This window comes from Trachymyrmex cornetzi, unplaced genomic scaffold (assembly GCF_001594075.2).
Source record: "Trachymyrmex cornetzi isolate Tcor2-1 unplaced genomic scaffold, Tcor1.1 scaffold206, whole genome shotgun sequence".
Classification (NCBI taxonomy): Eukaryota; Metazoa; Arthropoda; class Insecta; order Hymenoptera; family Formicidae; genus Trachymyrmex; species Trachymyrmex cornetzi.
Window position 1 is genome coordinate 40,005 of NW_017296702.1, and position 18,837 is coordinate 58,841.

General features: G+C 33.6%; 1 protein-coding gene across 9 annotated transcripts in view; it reads left to right on the plus strand.

Annotated features, from left to right (window-relative positions):
* Positions 1–6: 6 nt before the first annotated feature.
* LOC108759817 (diacylglycerol kinase theta) overlaps positions 7–18,837 on the plus strand; it is an 18,870-nt gene continuing 39 nt past the window's right edge. The window contains exons 1-18 of one of the 9 annotated variants that reach the window (XM_018505461.1): positions 7–290; positions 8,747–8,826; positions 9,436–9,538; positions 9,644–9,864; positions 10,126–10,297; positions 12,384–12,527; positions 13,945–14,076; positions 14,154–14,288; positions 14,397–14,514; positions 14,697–14,884; positions 14,993–15,205; positions 15,302–15,436; positions 15,635–15,809; positions 15,923–16,242; positions 16,325–16,652; positions 16,726–16,885; positions 16,980–17,087; positions 18,115–18,837. The exon at positions 18,115–18,837 is cut by the window's right edge and continues 39 nt beyond it. In XM_018505461.1, the coding sequence (XP_018360963.1) occupies positions 155–290; positions 8,747–8,826; positions 9,436–9,538; positions 9,644–9,864; positions 10,126–10,297; positions 12,384–12,527; positions 13,945–14,076; positions 14,154–14,288; positions 14,397–14,514; positions 14,697–14,884; positions 14,993–15,205; positions 15,302–15,436; positions 15,635–15,809; positions 15,923–16,242; positions 16,325–16,652; positions 16,726–16,885; positions 16,980–17,087; positions 18,115–18,228 (2,982 nt within the window). In that variant the 5' untranslated portion in view covers positions 7–154 and the 3' untranslated portion in view covers positions 18,229–18,837. Of the gene's footprint in view, positions 291–8,746; positions 8,827–9,435; positions 9,539–9,643; positions 9,865–10,125; positions 10,298–12,383; positions 12,528–13,944; positions 14,077–14,153; positions 14,289–14,396; positions 14,515–14,696; positions 14,885–14,992; positions 15,206–15,301; positions 15,437–15,634; positions 15,810–15,922; positions 16,243–16,324; positions 16,653–16,725; positions 16,886–16,979; positions 17,088–17,534 lie in introns of all 9 variants that reach the window. The other 8 variants (XM_018505462.1, XM_018505463.1, XM_018505464.1 and 5 more) reach the window with 8 other exon arrangements.

Below are 18,837 nucleotides of genomic sequence, written 5' to 3' on the forward strand. Positions count from 1 at the left end.
CCACCATCGCAGCAACGCAGCTATGTACGCGTACGGTTCCGAGATCACGTAGTGTCGGGCGTGTAATAATTATGTTGTCATCGTCGCGCGGCGTGCCCTGCGTAGCTTCACGGTGAAAATCTGGCGTGAACGGTTCCGCGGTGGAACGGGGAATATGGCGTCGGTCTCGGCCGAGACTCCAGCCAGCCATGGGCACAGCTTCAGTAAGAAAATGTTTCACAAACCGACGTACTGCCATAGCTGCACGGACATGCTCTGGGGCCTCATACAGCAGGGGTACATCTGCGAAGGTAAGATTATCGCGCGCGCACTATCCGAGTTAAATCGATGTCAAGTGTCAACTCAGTCAACCAGAGGACCGATGATAGATTGGAGGCGAGAAAGACAAAGAGAGAGAGAGAGAGGGGGGGGGAGGGGCAGTTTTATGTTCTCCAGGGAGATAACAACTCCCCGACACTCGCAATTTATGAAACCGTATATATCGTTCTCATATATGAAGAAAAATATAAGACAAGAAGAGAAAAGGGAGAGAAAGTAAACGGTAAAGTTCTCTAGACACGTCTCCCCATGAGGAGAATACGCATCTCCCGATCTTTCCTATGTCGGAGGATGCGCACAACTTTACGAGACAACGAGCATACGAACGCACCTCAAGTTTAATACTTGCGCAATTCCGCAGACTTTACTTTTCGTATCCGAGATTTACGAGATTCGAAACTCTACGTTTTCTCGCGGTCCGTCTGGTCAATTAGTCATAACTCGGCCTGTCGGAAAAACAGGAAAAAAAAAGTAAACTGTCCTCGCGAGGGTGCTGGTCTTTAAAATTTCAAGCGGGCGCTCTCGAGTGCGTGAGTCGATCGATAGTCGACTAATGCCTATTTCCACCAATGTAGATTAACTTTAATCTTGATTCAACTTATTCTTTGTCTTTTTTAATATTTAGAATTAGAAAAAGACGAAGAGTAAGTTGAACCGAGATTAAAGTTAATCTACATTGGTGGAAACGGGCATAAGTCGACATCACGCTCGGTAACTTATTCCTAGAATTTTCTTGTAGCGTAGCGTGGTGTAGGTCTCGATTGCGATTGACATCGCGATCCGATGAACCGGATGAACCGGGGCTGTCGTAAGTCGTTCAATCGGGTCAGAGGGCTGCATTCCGAGTGCCTTGTCGAGTCTCGGGCATTTTAGCGCCAGCCGAGCCACGCGAATCGGTGCAAGAGCATGAGAGAGATAGAAACGGAGTGTGATCCCTATCGGGAAAAACAGAGAGGTCAGAAAAAGTGGGAGGGAGATAGGGGATTGGAGGGAGGCGACGTACGCAGAGGGCGCGAGCGCGAGCGCGACGCGCGCCCACCTTTTCACGAGCATTGATCGCGAGGGGTGGGGTAGTATGGCTGAAAGACCATGGATAAGGTTGCCGATGTGGAAGGGGTTGAAGGGGCGCGCGGGCGCTCGGTGGCGGCAAAGAGGGTTGTCACGAAGTGGGGGCAAGCGTGAGAGCTCGCTGACGGGTAAAGAGGCGTAAAGGACCTTCGTTGTAACGCGAGCGGAACGAGCCGTGCTCGTGCCGTGCTCTCGCACTCTTTCGGAATACGTCGGAATGTTCGATCAGAAGAATCGCCTCACTCACATATAACGACCGCCACGCACGTTCGCCAACGGATTCTGATTGTTTTCAAGTCTTTCGTCGAGAAAATAAATGGATGGCGTGAAACGTATACAGATATTAGTACTAGATATACATTTAACGTTTCTAAAAAGAAAGACGTTACAGGCAGTAAAAACGTTTGTTAAGAATCTACGACCATTAAATAGGTCGTTAAAGATATAATGCAGACCATTACGAAACTACCTACTGTAAAGATAGGCAACTTTAAGCCGTTACTTGACTAGGACGTTACTCAACAAAAAGATCTCTGAAGTTGTCGTTGTTTTATTCAGGAAGGATTATATTGAGCTGTTATAATCTCCAAAAGCGAATATACGTTTGTCCCAAATGTGTCTTTATGATATCGCGCTTTTTTTATTTTATTATTATATTACGCGAATGAAAATTTAGATTCCATTATCAATTATTTCAAAAATTTTGAGATATATGAAGAACAAGAATCTAAAAACATAAAACACCATTTTCACATTTCCACGATACAAAAGTTAAGAATAACTTTTTAATGTGTTAGAATTAATAAGAAAATATTATGATTTTCAAAAAGAACCTTTTTATGACGCAGGAAAAAAATTTTAAGATTTATTAAAGTTATTTATCTTGTACGCGGTATATTATATATACTTGGTATATAATATACTTTTTTTGAAAATGTATAATAATATTTTCTTGTGGGGGATTAATTTTTGTAAAGTTGGCATGTCTTCACGCTACTATTTTTTGCATTCAATCGTTCAATCTTTTTTTGAGATGTATCAGGAACTTCAGAATTGCTTGAGAGTCAGAACTCTATCAATTATATCGAAATCCTAGAAATGGGATGTTAACTTCACAAAGGGTAAAGATAAAGCGTTATATTTCTAAAGCCATTGTTAAACCTTGCTACACAATGTATTGATCGCTTTACCGTTAGCTGCTTTAAATAAAGTTGTTTTTATGTCTGCAAATTATACTTAGCATTGTCAGTTTAAATCCAATCCAATGACATAAAATCCTAATAATTGTTTATAAACTTGTTTGAGACAATTCGATTTTCATACTTATTTTTTGTTTGGAATTTATTATTTTCGAATGTTTACTGTGCATTATATATTACACGGTTTATTTATTTCTATTAACAATTGTACTACAGATATATGTATTTTTGATGAAAAATGCTAATTTATTAAATTTTGCAGGATCAATAATCAATTAATACGCATTAGTGATTGCAATAACTAGAATGGTAACAATTATCTTGTAAATAACTAAATCAATCAATCTTAAAGATTCTTTTTTTAATATTTTGCTTTTATAAAATTGCACAAAAAAGTATTAAATAATCTAAAATTATATTATTTATAAAATTTAGATAATGTTTATTTATGGCTGCAATGCATTCACATACTACTGTATGTAAAAAGATTCTGAGGGTTTTCATATGCAGAACGATAAAGGTCTCAGTTGACAGTGTGACACATCCGTTACCGTACATGTTGCATATGTGTGATATTCCCGATTCGCGTAACAAATCATTTATATAACGGCAATGAATGTTAAAGCCTATGCAATGTGATATTAGAAATGAGAATAGTGCATGACACATTAATTTCTTACGGCGATTAAAAAACGAATTGTAATGTATAATCTTCTATTTGTGACAACCTCTTTGAAATAACACGCGTCATAATGATGATGATAAAGTAATGCAAATGTTATGCAATTTGAAAAGTAATGTTTGTCTTCCTAAATCTTCTAATCTTAGTGCAACAATCACGTACGATAATTCCTTCGTTATCTTGATTGTGCATTAGCTAATCTTCGACTATTATGTTTGGATAGCAACCACAATAGGAGAATGAATTATACTTGATTTCTACAATAAAATAAATGACATTGTATTTTATATTAATGGGTTGGAATTTATAATTATGTTTTTCATTAATCTTTTTTTAAGACACGTTGAGAACAATAAATATACGCCTGCGAGATTATATAAAAACTTGGAAAGCAAGATTATAAGGAATATATTATTGACAAAATAAATATTAAAATATAAAAGAAATATAGGTTTTTTTTTAACTGAACAACAGTATCGTGATTCTTCAAGTATGTGATTTTGAGAATGACATTATTGAGTTTACCGTACACTTTCTATCTAGCATGGTGAGCAAATAACGGTAATTTTTATTAGTTCATTTATTCTTACATTCTCTGCAATTTATTATATTTTCTACAGTATCTTGGTTCACAGATAATGGAGCTCGAAGCGACATATGAATTTTACATATTTAAAATTAAAGTAAAAAGCCTCGTGTGCTATGCAAATTAATCAAAGTCGTGGCTTATTTCGTGAACTTATAATTAGATGCTTTTGAATTAATAATTGAGATAAGATACAATAAAATTCAATATATAATTACGAAATACAAATGTTTCGGCAGACAAAGTCTTCTTTAGTGATTACAAAGTCATAATCGCTATAACAAAACAATTATTTAAAATACTTATAACAATGGTAATTTATAATAACGAACGTCAATATAGCATGTTAAATCAATACATTAGATTATGAAGAAAGAGGTACTTTGGTCAAAGATTGTTCACATAAAGTCCATGAGTAAAAAAGTTTTGCCAAATTTCTTGGTTGAAATCGAGAATCCAATTTGTCACAGACTTTAATTATACGATTTGAGAATATTTGATACAAATATTTTATGGTATTGTTAATTTATATAAAATATTGTATTAAAACACTCTCAAAAGAAATTTGACAATGTACGTTAAATTAGAAGTTGACTGTTACTCGATTGAAAAATGACTGATATAATGTGTTTACATATTTATTTTACTCGCGTAACTTAATCAGTTATTAATACACAATTTATTCGAATAAATTGTAAATAACTTAATAAGTTATTCACAGTTTATTCGAATTTGAGAATAAAGAGATATAATCTCTATAGATAGATCATATTGTATATATTTATATATATTTGAATATATATTAAATTACGTTCGAATAATTTCTTAATTACCTGAAATAATTCTTATATTAATTATTATCTGAACAACAATTTCTTATAAGAAATTAAAGTATTTTAAAGATATTCATTTTATTCGCGTGTGCTTTGTCAAGGAAATAAAAGAGGATAGAGTAAAATTCAGATCGAGAGAGAATTCAGGTGTATGTACAAAAAATAAGTTTGGAATGCACTGATTATTATTAATCTATAATCAATCGATCTAGAAGACAATGCTTATGCCAAAGGGGTAACCACTAGCTGAAATATTGTCCCACAGATTACATGATTTCATCTGATTACAAATAATTTTTTTTACTACGTATGAAGTCATATGGTAAAATATACGATTTTATTTAATATTATACAATGATTTCTCGTAGTTGCATACGTAATTATCATAGAGTTGCATACAGATTATACATAGAGATTTCATATGAATTTTATAATGATTTCGAGGATTCTGTCCCATGATTACATTAAGTGGTTACTCCCTCGACTTATGCACTTAAGAAGCCAATCTTATATATAGCTAATATTGATTATGTTATCATTATTCGGCTTTCCTTACAAGATCTTCCAATAGTTTACCTGTTTGATGTTTTTTGTTGATAATGTATATAAGTATGACCGGGTTTATCAGTTAGATTAACAGCATATCTTATTATATACTTTCTTTTGTATCTCGCATCCGTACAAGAGAGCAATGTATTCCTTTTTATTCTACTCTTTTTGGATAATCTTTGTATAACAACGAAACTTGATTGTCAAAGCGCAGTGAGTGCACTGCCAATAAAAAAGAATTGTCTGTTAATGATATATATACTACATATCTCGTATCAAAACAATATCGTATATACTGAATGCGTAAAAACTAAAAATCTAAAGTGTCACGATAGTTTCATTGCGTTGTTTCATCTTGCATGTATTTATTCTGCGGGAAAATCTTGCACAGTACAGAAAACATATCGCGCAATACATATTAATTTATGCTGCATGCATTTGCTACATATAGATTTTCTGTTTTTTTCTTTGTATAAATTGAGGAACTGCGTAGAAGGAAACGCAGTGTCACGTAGATATATATACTTAATATATTATACTTAATAATTAATATTGTACTAGATAAGACTGCTATATAAAAATACAGATCGAAGACTCGATCGCCGAATTGGCAGGAAACGTCCAGATTCGAGGGGTGGTCACGACGACATTCTTCGCAGCATCGAAAGCTGATTCTTTAAAAGCATGATAATCTTAGTCAAGGCAATTTTGATTAACTTATCGCGCTGCTACTGATCGATCGGGATCGTTAAAAATAGGACGACCACCTGCTCCGAAAGCTAATCGAGTAATAAAAGCATGTAGAGAATCCTAAAGTGATCACCTAATATACTGTATATTGAAAACCGATACCCGCCGTACTCGAGATTATTATATGATTACCGAAGAATTAGTAGAATGTGAGGGGATTTCTCTTTCCTTTTTTTTCAGAGAGATGCGATTTAACCCAGCGCCTGCATTTGTTACTTTCACTCTAATGTTTCAGCGATTTTCGAATCGAATGTAGACAAGACCAACATCGACAGAGACTTGCGAGAGATAGATTTTTCTTTTCCCTCTTTATGTTTCTCATGTTTGTAAACACACAGTGTAAAACAGCGTGTTTGTTTCCTAAAGAGAAAGGAAAAGAGTGTCTAGAAATACAGCTAAAGAAATAAGCTGGATAATAAGGAAATTCCAAATTTGGAAGCTCAAACATAGCAATCTTTTGAAAAGTGTGTCATAAGATTCTTTCTAAAACACAGTATATGTGAAATTAATTTCCTTTCTTTTCTCTAAAAGATTCTTTCTCATCTTGTTTATTCATCTTCTATCAGCGCTTCACACCATGGAAAGAACGGTTTTGTTAAAGTATCTAAAATTTTAGTTATTATAGATACAGATCTGAAAATAATTTTGTTGAACTATCACAATAATTATATAAGACGTTCTAACTGATTGAATGTCAAAACTTTTTGTAGCATTACTCATCGTTTATGTCACTTCAAATTTAGGCACAGATACAGATTTGAAAATAATTTCGTTGGGGTCATTAAAATAATTATTTTTTTATCCGTATCTGTCTAAAATTTTAAATACTTCGGCAAAATTATTCTTTCGTACAACTTTGTCACTCATTGTATTCATGTATTCGAGCAGTTGAATGGCGGCTTGTGTTGGCCAATGAAAGATGACATAACATGGCAAAATTTATAGCTGAATATGTACATATATTAAAGGTCTATTAGGATAGATTTGTATAGTCGGATAGTCGTGCACAGCGGAAGCGATCGGTTACGTATATAACAAGTGCATCAAGGAATATCGAAATTTGAATAAAGACCTTAAATGTTGCATGCAACTTTTAACTTTAAACGTAGCAAATGCCTAAAAATAAACCTTAAAGGTTTTAAATACTTAAAACAGACTTTAAACATTATAAATATCTGAAACAGACTTCAATCATTGCAAATATCTGCATTATAAAGATCTTAACTGTTGCAAATGTTCGGAACAGATCTCAAACGTTGTAAATGTCCGGCGTAAACCTTAAGCGTTGCAACAAATGCCTGGACGTTCATTAAACGAATACTCCGCGCTTCTTGAATTCACGAAATGCATGATATCTTACAATTTGCTTGAAAAGCTTGTTCGGGTAAAAGACATAAGTAAACGGATAAATCCTTCTTCTCTATGGCGATGACGAGTAACCTCTTCTTTTCGATTTGAGCTGCCCACTCGGTGAGTTAAAGTTAACTCGGCATTCGTGGAACGACGGTCGATCGTCAATGGCGGCTGATGGCGCCTCTTCTTAACGAAGCGGATGCACAGTACTATTTCGGGCCGCACCTGCGCGCCGATGCGACAAATTTCCCACATCTTGCCTGATTAGCGTCGCAAGAGTGCGATAGAACGTGATCATTACCGCTCCCACGAGAAGGGACCGTACGACACCCGTCACCTTGCATCGAGTGGATAGTGGCTACGCGGATGAGACACTGATCATCACCTCTGCCGATCTTGAATATCAATTCTCGAGAAATTGCCGAATGATTCTTCACTTTTTACACACAACTTGAGACTGAATTTTTAATATGCCGTTAATATCGGCTCAATATCGACTCTAAATTTGTAATCGATAACATTAACAGGCTTGTAGTATCGGCTTTACTAAAGTATATCGAGTATTATTTTAGAAGCGAAAGGAAGCGCATATAACTTTTTCCTAGAGAATATTTAGACAAAAAGAACGCTCTAAGGATTAATAAAATTGATGATTTTTTTCTGTATAAGTATATATATATATATATATATAGTTGTATATTTGTCGTCTGGTTAAGGGGATTCTAAAGCCGTCTGTATTACCGATTTAGTAGGACTTACACATGTACGATTTACATGTTATTGACATATCTACTACACACTACTACATCAATATTGCACGCACACTTATGTACAAATTTTCTAACTTTAATCTTTTATATTAGATATTCAAGTTTAATTTTAAAAACATAATATTGTTTATTCATGTAATCCAAACCAAGATTGTTTTATACGTAAAGCATAAAACTTGTATAAAATATAAAGCAAATATTGTTGCGAGTTGACGTTAGAAGTCGATACAAAACTAATTTTCCAACTTTTTTTCATTTTTGACATAAAATCGACCGGTTTGGATTACATTATAGCTCATACTTTAATTGTGTGGAGAACGATTTTTTAATCTGTATATACAAAGGCAGTTAGAAAAATACTTATTTGAAAAATAATTGGTAAAATAGATGACTTTAGGATCCCCTCGAGGATTCCCTTAAAGGTAGAAGCATTAAATAACGTCAGCCATTGTATGATTCTCGATGTTTTTTACTTACCCACAAAAGGTCAGAAGATCTTGTTATAAATTACGACATGAGCGGCTCGTATTGATTTATGCTAAAGTGTACACTGCTTAGCCGGTAACGCTCTTCGATTTAACGCAATTAATTTCGCACGTTTCTAAAATTTTCTATTTTTTTCTCTCCTCTCATTGCAGTTTGCAACTTCGTGGTGCACGACCGCTGTCTCAAGGCCGTCGTCTCTCCCTGCTCCAGCATCGCGGCAAGCCTGATTAATGTAAGACAACGGATACGTCTCCACCATGCAAGGATTAACCGCCTATGCATAAATATAACGCTTAGAATATAGGAAAGCAGTTTTCTCATGGATATCGTAAAATAATTAAACGTTACAATAAAATAAGTAAATTTTAGACGAGAGATTGAGAGACTCAAGAGAAAAGACTGTCGGAACGTTAGAAACCTCGTTTTCACGTGTCAAAGCGACATTTGACACTTTCCGAAAACATACATTTTAAGAAGACTAAATATATTTATTTGAGTGATCTATAATAATCATAACGATTTATTCTACTTAAGATAAATGAAATTATTTATTACTTTTATTAGTCGAATATTTGTTGGTAAAAAGACAAGCATTTCTTACTTTTTTTACTACGATTTTCAACATTTATATTTTTTTTCTTTAGACATCTCATCCTATTATCAACTAGATTTTTGGAAAGAGCAATTTTTATCTATAAATATCAATCACAGTTAAAAAATTTTGATTAGAACTCAAGTTAAGGATTTAAAACAGAAACACGCATAGCAGCCTTCTGGAGAACTTTGGATTAACATAAGTGTGTATAAAATTAACAGCGTTTCTTTATTGGCCGTGTTTCAGAACCCGGTTGCACATTGTTGGTCTGAACCAGTACATTGCAAAAGAAAATTCTGCAATGTCTGTCGAAAACGATTGGATGATAATCTAGCCATACACTGTGAAAGTAAGCTGAAGTTTCTTTTATCTAAATGAGAGATTCGAGGCTTTAATACAAATTACCGTGTTTGGGTTTCTGCGAAATGTTAATCGCGCCGTATGTTTCCTCCAGTATGCGAGTACTTCGTGCACGTAGAATGCCAAGACTTCGCGGTGGCAGACTGCAAGGAGAATGCCACATACCTACCTGGGAAAGATCTGTCAGCAGTGAAACACACTCATCATTGGCGGGAAGGCAATCTTCCGAGCAGTTCGAAATGTGCCGTATGCAAGAAGAGTTGTTTTACTGCCGAGTGTCTTGCCGGGTTTCGTTGCGAGTGGTGCGGTATGACGGTAAAAGAAAGATTCATTATTAGATTGCCTTTACCTTGGTTTTTTGCGACTCATTTATTTCGTTTTGTCAACGGAATTAGAATTAGAATTAAATATTATATTGCATTGCTATACTTATTGATTTCAAGTCAAATGTAATACGTAATGGCTCTTATGAATAGAGAAAGAAAGCATATATCGTTAGCATGATTAAAGTTCCCCCTCTCCCTCTTCCCCACCGTTAAAATGATATTTAATGACAAATTTGATTTCGTCTCTCAGTCGCACGCGTATTGTTACAAGAATATTCCCCAAGAATGCACCTTTGGTAACTTGGAACCAATTTACCTGCCGCCACATGCAGTTAGTATTCCGCGTACCGAAGTTCCCATGGAAGCTATCATTGGAGTAGAAGTGCGTCGTAAAGAAGTGCTGGCGCGTGAGTATTCTTGCCGTAAGTGTCTGCCGTGTAATTACTATGTGCGTGTTAACAGGTAATTAGAATAATAGAATGAGGAATTGCGCTTTGTCACGTGTCGCAAAGCACTTTCATATTTTGTTAATCAATCCTACTGGAAATATAATTCGGACATTAAAACAAATGTCTCTTATAACGAAGGAAGAGGAGTTTAAAGAGAAATCTAAAATTTAAACGGATCATTAAAATAATAAAATTATACATATAATAAAATTAAATAATGTAACTATTTAGAGATGTCAACGCTATAAATTCAGCTATAATCAATAAAACAAATGCCCGCATTAAAAGAAATAATTGATAATTATTAATGCATGTAGTTATCTATATACATATATACATGTATACATATAACAGTTTTGTGTGTATATACAATCGCGGTAAATATCATCACTTTTGTATTACGAGATTTACATGTCTCTAAACAAGTGATATCGATATATCAAACTCAGATAACAAATAATGGCAAAAATATCACGTTTTTTGAGAGAGTTTTGCTCTTGTTACTCCGTTTATATAATTGGACATTGTATAAATTATTCGCGTTTTTCATGTGTGCACTGTGAATTTCATTGGCAGTGGATTAGCGCTTTATAAAGTTTTTTCAATCTATCATTCAGCATTTCCGTATTACCTATTGACACAATTGATTATTTTCACACTGTGTTTCTCATATATGTATGAGATTTCCTATTTTTACTATTGCATAGCACATGTATACGTATGCAAATATGCACTGATGATTGGTAGAAAATATTGTACACCGTAATATGTAAAGTTTGAAAAAAGAATGTATAATATACGAAATATTTTCCTACATTAGTAGAGAGGTATTTGTAAAAGATTAACTAATTTTTAGAATATAAATTTTTTGCATGATATTATTTTAGTATTCACCCACGCGTGTATAAAACCGTCGGTTTGTAAACAAATGTTCCTTCTTTTCAGAGCATGCAACGTTGACTTTCTTCGATATGAAACGAGAAAGACCCTACCTATATTTTAAAGGATTATTATCGCCTCAAACTTTCATTGTTTATATCATGAACTGAAAAACTGTGTTTATCGAATATTATCAGCAGTGAAATTTTTGTAATCCTTTGACATTTTTACGTATTCGATTTCATATAAATATGTATATATTTATATTTGCTACTTGCAATTGCTTACACTCTCAGCTCCCCATACTTACATTTTTGCAAATACAATTTTTTAGAGAAATTATAAATATTAATTTTTTAATGAAATAAAAGGAGATAGTAAATTCTAAGTTAATAATATCGAACATTATTTCGAGATACTTTATAGCAATCTTATATAGCAAAATGTGTGCTAAATGCAGGAATTAGAAAATTTTTGAATTATAGAAAGTGTGACTGCTGTCTAATCATCATAATGCTCATGATTCAATCATTTATATCATTATATGTAGTATGTGAGAATTCGTCATGAGGTTCATATCGTCAGCTGCGATAGTAGGTGAAGATTTCTAAATTTTTTTATTATTGTGCAGAGGTTTAGGATCATGACGTACGTATTATATGAAAATTAAATTCTATATAAATGAAACATTTTTATAATTTATGATCAAACCTTAAGCAATGTTAAAGCTACGTCTGTTATATTTTTTAATTACATTTTGTTCACAATATATTTGTAAACTATGGCTTTTGTGGCTGGTTGCTCTTATTAATTGCTACTCTCAATGTGCTTTTAATAGGCATAATATATTTTAATAAATACAACATCTATTTTATAGAGAGCTTCATAATTAGATAATAATTGGAATCGGAGTTTACAAAATTATATGATATATATATATATAAGCTTTCAAACTAAAATTATATATAAAAATAATATTTTATTTTAATAATTACAAACCTTGGGTATCGTCACTGTTGTTCAAAAGAAAGCACGGTTTTGTATATAATTAAGCAAAGAAAAAAGAGAGAAAGAAAGAATAAACGTAAGTCATAATTACGAAATACCTAAACAAAGGTAAAATTAATAGATTTGAATGGAACCGTTAAAATATTCGGTCTATCTTTGCTTCTATGTGAAGATAACATCGGAGAGCAATTCGATTTCGCTGAGAGTGAACAAAATGGGGCTGCAGGCCGCCTAACCGAAGCTTTGAGGCGCCTTTCGCTAGTTTTGCCACGTAGCTGCCATGGAAATTGTCATGCTTCCCCTCCTTATGTTCGAGGTATCTAGAATATTATCATCGTCAGACATTCATCTGTGTGAATGTACTCAATTCCAAGATGTACTTATCGTACAAGACTGAGAATAACTTGAAATTCGCTGTAGTGATCGTTATTGTTATTATCTCTACATTCTTTCAACATTTGCGTTTAGGATTGGTAAAGTGCTATATTAAAAAACATACTCATATTTATTTATACATTTTTTTATTTTGCATAACAGCAATGAAAAATTTAGCTTGCTTTTATCATACTTATCAAATAACATTTTACTGCCGCATTAACATGTATATGTACACACATATTTTACATATGTATAAGCCAAATATAGTATACATAAATCTTTAATGATATTTACTATGTGCATACTTAAATTATATGAGGAGAAAGTATATTTTATTAAAAGTATTTCATTGAAAGTATATTTCATTAAATTATGGAGCCTAAAATTTTTTAGGCGATTTCTTATTTAAAAAAACTTCTTTAGCTTTCATAAATTTTTTTTACTCAAATTTGAATAATTGACAGTAAAATAACTATTTACGTGAGATTAATTCAAGAAGAAAGGAAACAATGATATATATTTGTCAGAATAGATTCTTTTAAATTGCATATCTATAATAAAAATGTCACATGACATGCATTTTACATAAATATCATAGTGCACCAACCTTTTTTTATAGATGTTATTTTGTTACTGTTTACGTTTTAGCATGTATGTATGTCTCGCTTCAGTGCATGCACTGTCATTCAACCCACTGGATGCTATGAGATTCCATGACGCTTATCACTCTACTATGCAGTGAAATGAAGTTCAAGAATACTACTGACTAATTCTTCCTATCGTGTCTGTGTTCTACAAATCCATCGTAAATAATCGATGGTAAGAGATGTAATATATTCTTGAATGATAAACAGAGTCGTCATGCTCTTTGTGTTCATAAATTTTTTTCTAAATTTATTCATTACTTCCCTTAAAGTATCTGTTTTATGCAAATCTTTCTCGAATATATAATATAATATATTGATGTACAAACTAGTGATTTATGTATGACTAATAATTTTCATAGTTAATCGAAATATTAATAAATTATAAATAAATTGTATGCTAATTTAATGATGAAAGTGTTGCTCTTGCAGGATAATATTTTTAAGATTGCATTAAATAATTTTGTTATTTATAATATGAAGTATGTTATAATGCTAAGAAAGATACCATTAATGTTATCTGAGTAAAAAATGAAACATTTTCTCAATTTGGATGTACTCAGCGGAAAAAAGATGTATTATACGTATACGGATTTTTCATTTAGATATATAGTTCATGTTAATAATATTCTATTATACATTTAGGTATTCTTGTATTCTATATTAATAATATTCTAACATTCGAAGTGTGATCTTTCTTTGTGTTAACAGCGCGAAGCATATCAGAAGAATTTGGTAGCGACTCGAAGAATCGTGATAATGGAGAACCGGCACAGGGAACAGCGCATGGCCGTGATCCGCGTTCTCCTAAAGAGAAAGAAGATAAAGACAGAGGTGACGAAGGTATTTCAATACAACTTCCGATTAATAGTTTCGAGATTTTCGCTTTCCTAATCCGTGAATCTGATATTCTTACACAGAAATGATTAAGGTGTGCGATGGCAACAATTCCTTGAGGCGAAGAATATTTCGAGTAATTTCGATACCCAGGCAGGCTACAACAGAGCAGATTCTCACATCGGCACTGCGTGCATTTCACATCACGAAAGATCCTAGTACGTGCATATATATATATATATATATAGTAGACTATTTTATATTAAATATGAGTTGTTCGATTCATTTATTAATTAAGCTAATCAACTTTTTTCGGGAAAATTTAGGCAACTTTTACTTAACTGACCTGTATGCCGTGGAGGAAACTGAGTTATGTGATCCAACGCCTGTTTTAAATTTAAATCGCAAAGAAGGCAAACGTCCGGCTGTGTTCTTGCGATTTAAGTAAGTTTATACTATTTATCTAGGGCGAAAATAATATCTAGAATATTTAATTTCTATATTATTTTCAATATTAGAAAAAAAGCAGAAAAGAAGATGGATACTATAGATAGAAATTGTACAATATCTGTATTAGTAGTAAAGAATTTAAATGTATAATTAATTACAAAATTAATAAATTTCAGAGATAATGACAGCGGAGAAGTACGGGTTTATCCCGGCAAATTGCAGGTATCAGAGTCATTCTGTATAGTACCTGTCATGGAAGCTACAACCGTCGCAGACTTAATAAACGAGACGTTGGAAAAGTTTGGTTTACAAAATTTTTGTTGTGATGACTTTAGATGCAGTGAAATTCTTTTAGATCATGGTGGTACGTTTCGAATTTTTGTCCAACTTGACGGCTTGTAATTCAGTCAAATATTCTTTAGATTTCGTTTTTTACGTTGCATGAAAAATATAAAAGTTTTATTTTTATTAGTAACGGAAAGAGTTTTGTCCGGGGATGAAAGACCCTGGGATATTATTAAAAAACTGGGAAAAGATTCTATTAGACAAATGGAATTAATGCGATTCTATCTACAACTAAAGCAAGATCCCCATGGACCTAATTTGGCTTTATTCGTGGGCAACTTACCGCCAAATCTGTCTGAAAGAAGTTATGAAAACATGTTGACAGACTTTTTAGGAAAAGGTTGGTGATCCAACGGAAAAAATATATATCTAATTATATCTATTATCTATTATCTAAATATGTATATTTATATATATAATTTTTTGGAATTTTTAGAAAATAGGTTCTCATCAATCGGCCCAATTTATTACGAATATGGTTCGATGGTTATCATATATGAAGATTTGGATACAGCGGTTAAAGCATTATATATATTGCGAGAAACAAAATATGAAGACAAACTTCTTTTAGGTATTTTTATGATAAATATTTTTTATATGTTTGAATAGCGAGAAGGTATTGAATATAGTATCAAAAAATATAGAGATTTAGAGTATAATAAAATTACATGTATATTTAATTTTTTTTCTATTGATTTAGTTTTTTAGTTTTGAATATGTAGGATTGGAATATATATTGGAATTTTCTTACCTTTTCTTCTTTTGTTAGTAATGATTTTACCAAGTATCGAGCCAAGTATGGTACCAAAGGGTGTTCAACCGCTGCTCGTGTTTGTAAATGTAAAATCTGGTGGTTGTCAAGGACTCCAGCTAATTTCTAGTTTTCGTAAACTATTAAATCCTTATCAAGTGTTCGATCTTGATAATGGCGGACCTCTCCCTGGGTAAGTAGATCATAGTGCCATAAATAATACAAATCATATTTAGATATGTTCTGAAGTATCTACAATATGTAATTTTACGGAAGTTATAAGTAAGTACTTTCTTTGTGTTGCAGACTTTACGTTTTTCGACATATAGCAGACTACAAGATATTAGTTTGTGGTGGTGATGGAACAATAGGTTGGGTATTACAATGTTTAGATAATGTGGGTCAGGATAGCCAGTGTTCTTCTCCCGCTTGCGCTATTGTACCTTTGGGAACGGGAAACGATCTTGCTCGTGTACTATGTTGGGGTTCAGGCTACACGGGTGACGAAGATCCATTAAACTTATTGCGAGACGTTATCGACGCGGAAGAAATAATATTGGACCGGTGGACTGTAGTTTTTCATCCAGAAGAAAAGGAACAACCTCAAGTAGTTTGTAATGCTGCAAGTAAGAGATAAGTTTCTTAACAATATTATGAACTAGTTTTGTAATTTAAATAGAAAAATTTTAATGAACGAAAATATTACAGCTTCTCAGCAAGTAGCGACACGCCATTTGCACAGTACCGGTGCTGGTGCAACTAGCGAAGACAATACGCAAATATACGTAATGAATAATTACTTTGGCATTGGCGTCGACGCAGATTTATGTCTGGACTTTCATAACGCGAGAGAGGAGAATCCTAATAAATTCAGAAGCAGATTACGAAATAAAGGCGTCTATGTAAGGATGGGTTTGCGTAAAATGGTTAGACGAAAACCATGTAAAGACTTACATAAAGAAATTCGATTAGAAGTAGACGGTAAATTAATTGAGTTACCACAACTGGAAGGAATAATAATTTTGAACATTTTAAGGTAATCATTATGGAACCTATCATTATAAAAAAAAAAAGAATAGTTTTAAGTGATACTTTTATTTCTCGTCTAGTTGGGGTTCTGGTGCTAATCCTTGGGGACCAGATACCAAAGAAGATCAATTTTATACACCAAATCATTGGGATGGCATGCTAGAAATTGTTGGAGTCACAGGCGTTATGCATCTTGGACAAATACAGTCGGGTTTACGTTATGCTATGAGGATAGCGCAGGTAAATTAAAATTAATACTACAGACACACACATACAATATTCTTTTCTAATACAACATATATCAATTTATTCATCATTATATTTTGGTGGACAGGGCGGACACATAAAAATTCACTTAAACTCAGACATACCTGTACAAGTAGATGGTGAACCGTGGGTTCAGAGTCCTGGAGACATTGTGGTCTTGAAATCAGCGCTCAAGGTAATATTTTGATGTAAGAGTTCTTCCAAAATTCCCCCATAATTCCACAAAAATAACGAACAGAATCGTAATATAAAATCATTTACTGACACGATAATGTGGTTCATCGTGGATATTAGTACGGTGATACATATAACATATACATAGTATGTATATATATACATACTATATATATATGTGTATGTCCTTGAACATAATAAACGAGAACATCCTTTATATACTGTTCGAGTTTAAGTAGAATAATGGGGCGTATATATTCTTGTAGCACGTAAAAACTTTTTAACAGGCGCATCCTTATGTACTAGTTTGTAGCACCTTTTGTTTCATATTACAATACTCTACGTATTCACCGTAAAAGCATAACCTGATTGCTGATACCTATCAGCGCATGCTTTCCTCCCCTAATTGCATTCGACTAATATCTCCTTGTTCCTTTGTTCACTTCAGGCTACCATGTTGAAGAAAAGTAAGATCAAGCGTCGCAATACCGAACCGTCGATTCTACCTGCTAATGGGGAGGGGGGCAAGAGCACGGACGAGTAATCCAACTATACCACAACTTACAACCGCTCGATTGTTTAATCATATCTCGTAAGATGCGCGACATCACAGCCTAGATTCCTCGACGCGCGCAAGCAGAATGCACTCGCGACAGAGGAATCTCGGTGTGACAAACGTGCTGTCTAAAACGATTCCACTTGTATAAAAAAAAAGAAAGAACGAAAAATCCCCCAATCCCTCCGTTGATGCATGTAAAACCGATCAACTTCCGTGATACCTTCTCGATGCCTCGATCCAATGCAGCTAGCTCAAGCTTGTAATGTGTGAATTAGATCGGACAGTAGTGTTAGCTTTACAAAACGTTTCTTCTCTCCCTTTTTTTTCTACGTATAAGTTGACTATAAGTTTGTAATTTCCAATTTTCCTATTTCTATTTCTACTTATATACTTCTATTTTGTCAGCAGTATTGACTGACATTTTTATCGATTGCTCCTTTGTATGCTCCCTGATCCTGCCCCTACCTAGGCTACGATGCTGAAGAAGACAAAAGGCAAAATGAAACGGCGCAACACGGAATCTAGTATGCAGTTGGCGCTACAGGCCGCACCGTCAAGTGACCCGGATGAAGATATCTTCTGAGTGAACAAACGTTATATGAAAGTGACTGAACACGGTGCGGTGCGGAATCCAGAGCACGTAGCCATGTAAAGGACTTCATTGACTAGTGCACGTAATAAAATAAAATCGGCCTTGATATCGTCTGACGGCGTTCGCGCTGTACGAACATAAGTACTTACAATGTGAAAAAAAAGACACTCGTGGAAGCTACAGGGGACGGATAGATAAGGTTTTCAGACACGGACACACATACAGCATAAAAAAATTCATTATTAACTCAGTGATTCTTAATGTTTGTTCTTACATTAATAGAACATGAAACTAAATCTCATTTTTAAATGTTAATAATTCTAGCACCATATGTAGTGTTTACCGATCAATATTTTTTTAGTAAAATTATAATAGATTTTAACATAAATAACACCTTACCACACATACACGTACACATATTTAATCAGAATCGAAAAAAAATTAATGCGCGTTTACGCGTACTTATGACAACAATGATTTTCATTTACGTTCCAAGTTGGGCAGTTGAGGAAGAAGGAAAGGGATCGTAATTCGTAATGTATATTACGTTTCGTATGGAATTCTACCGATATCTTGTTAATAATATATAATATATATATA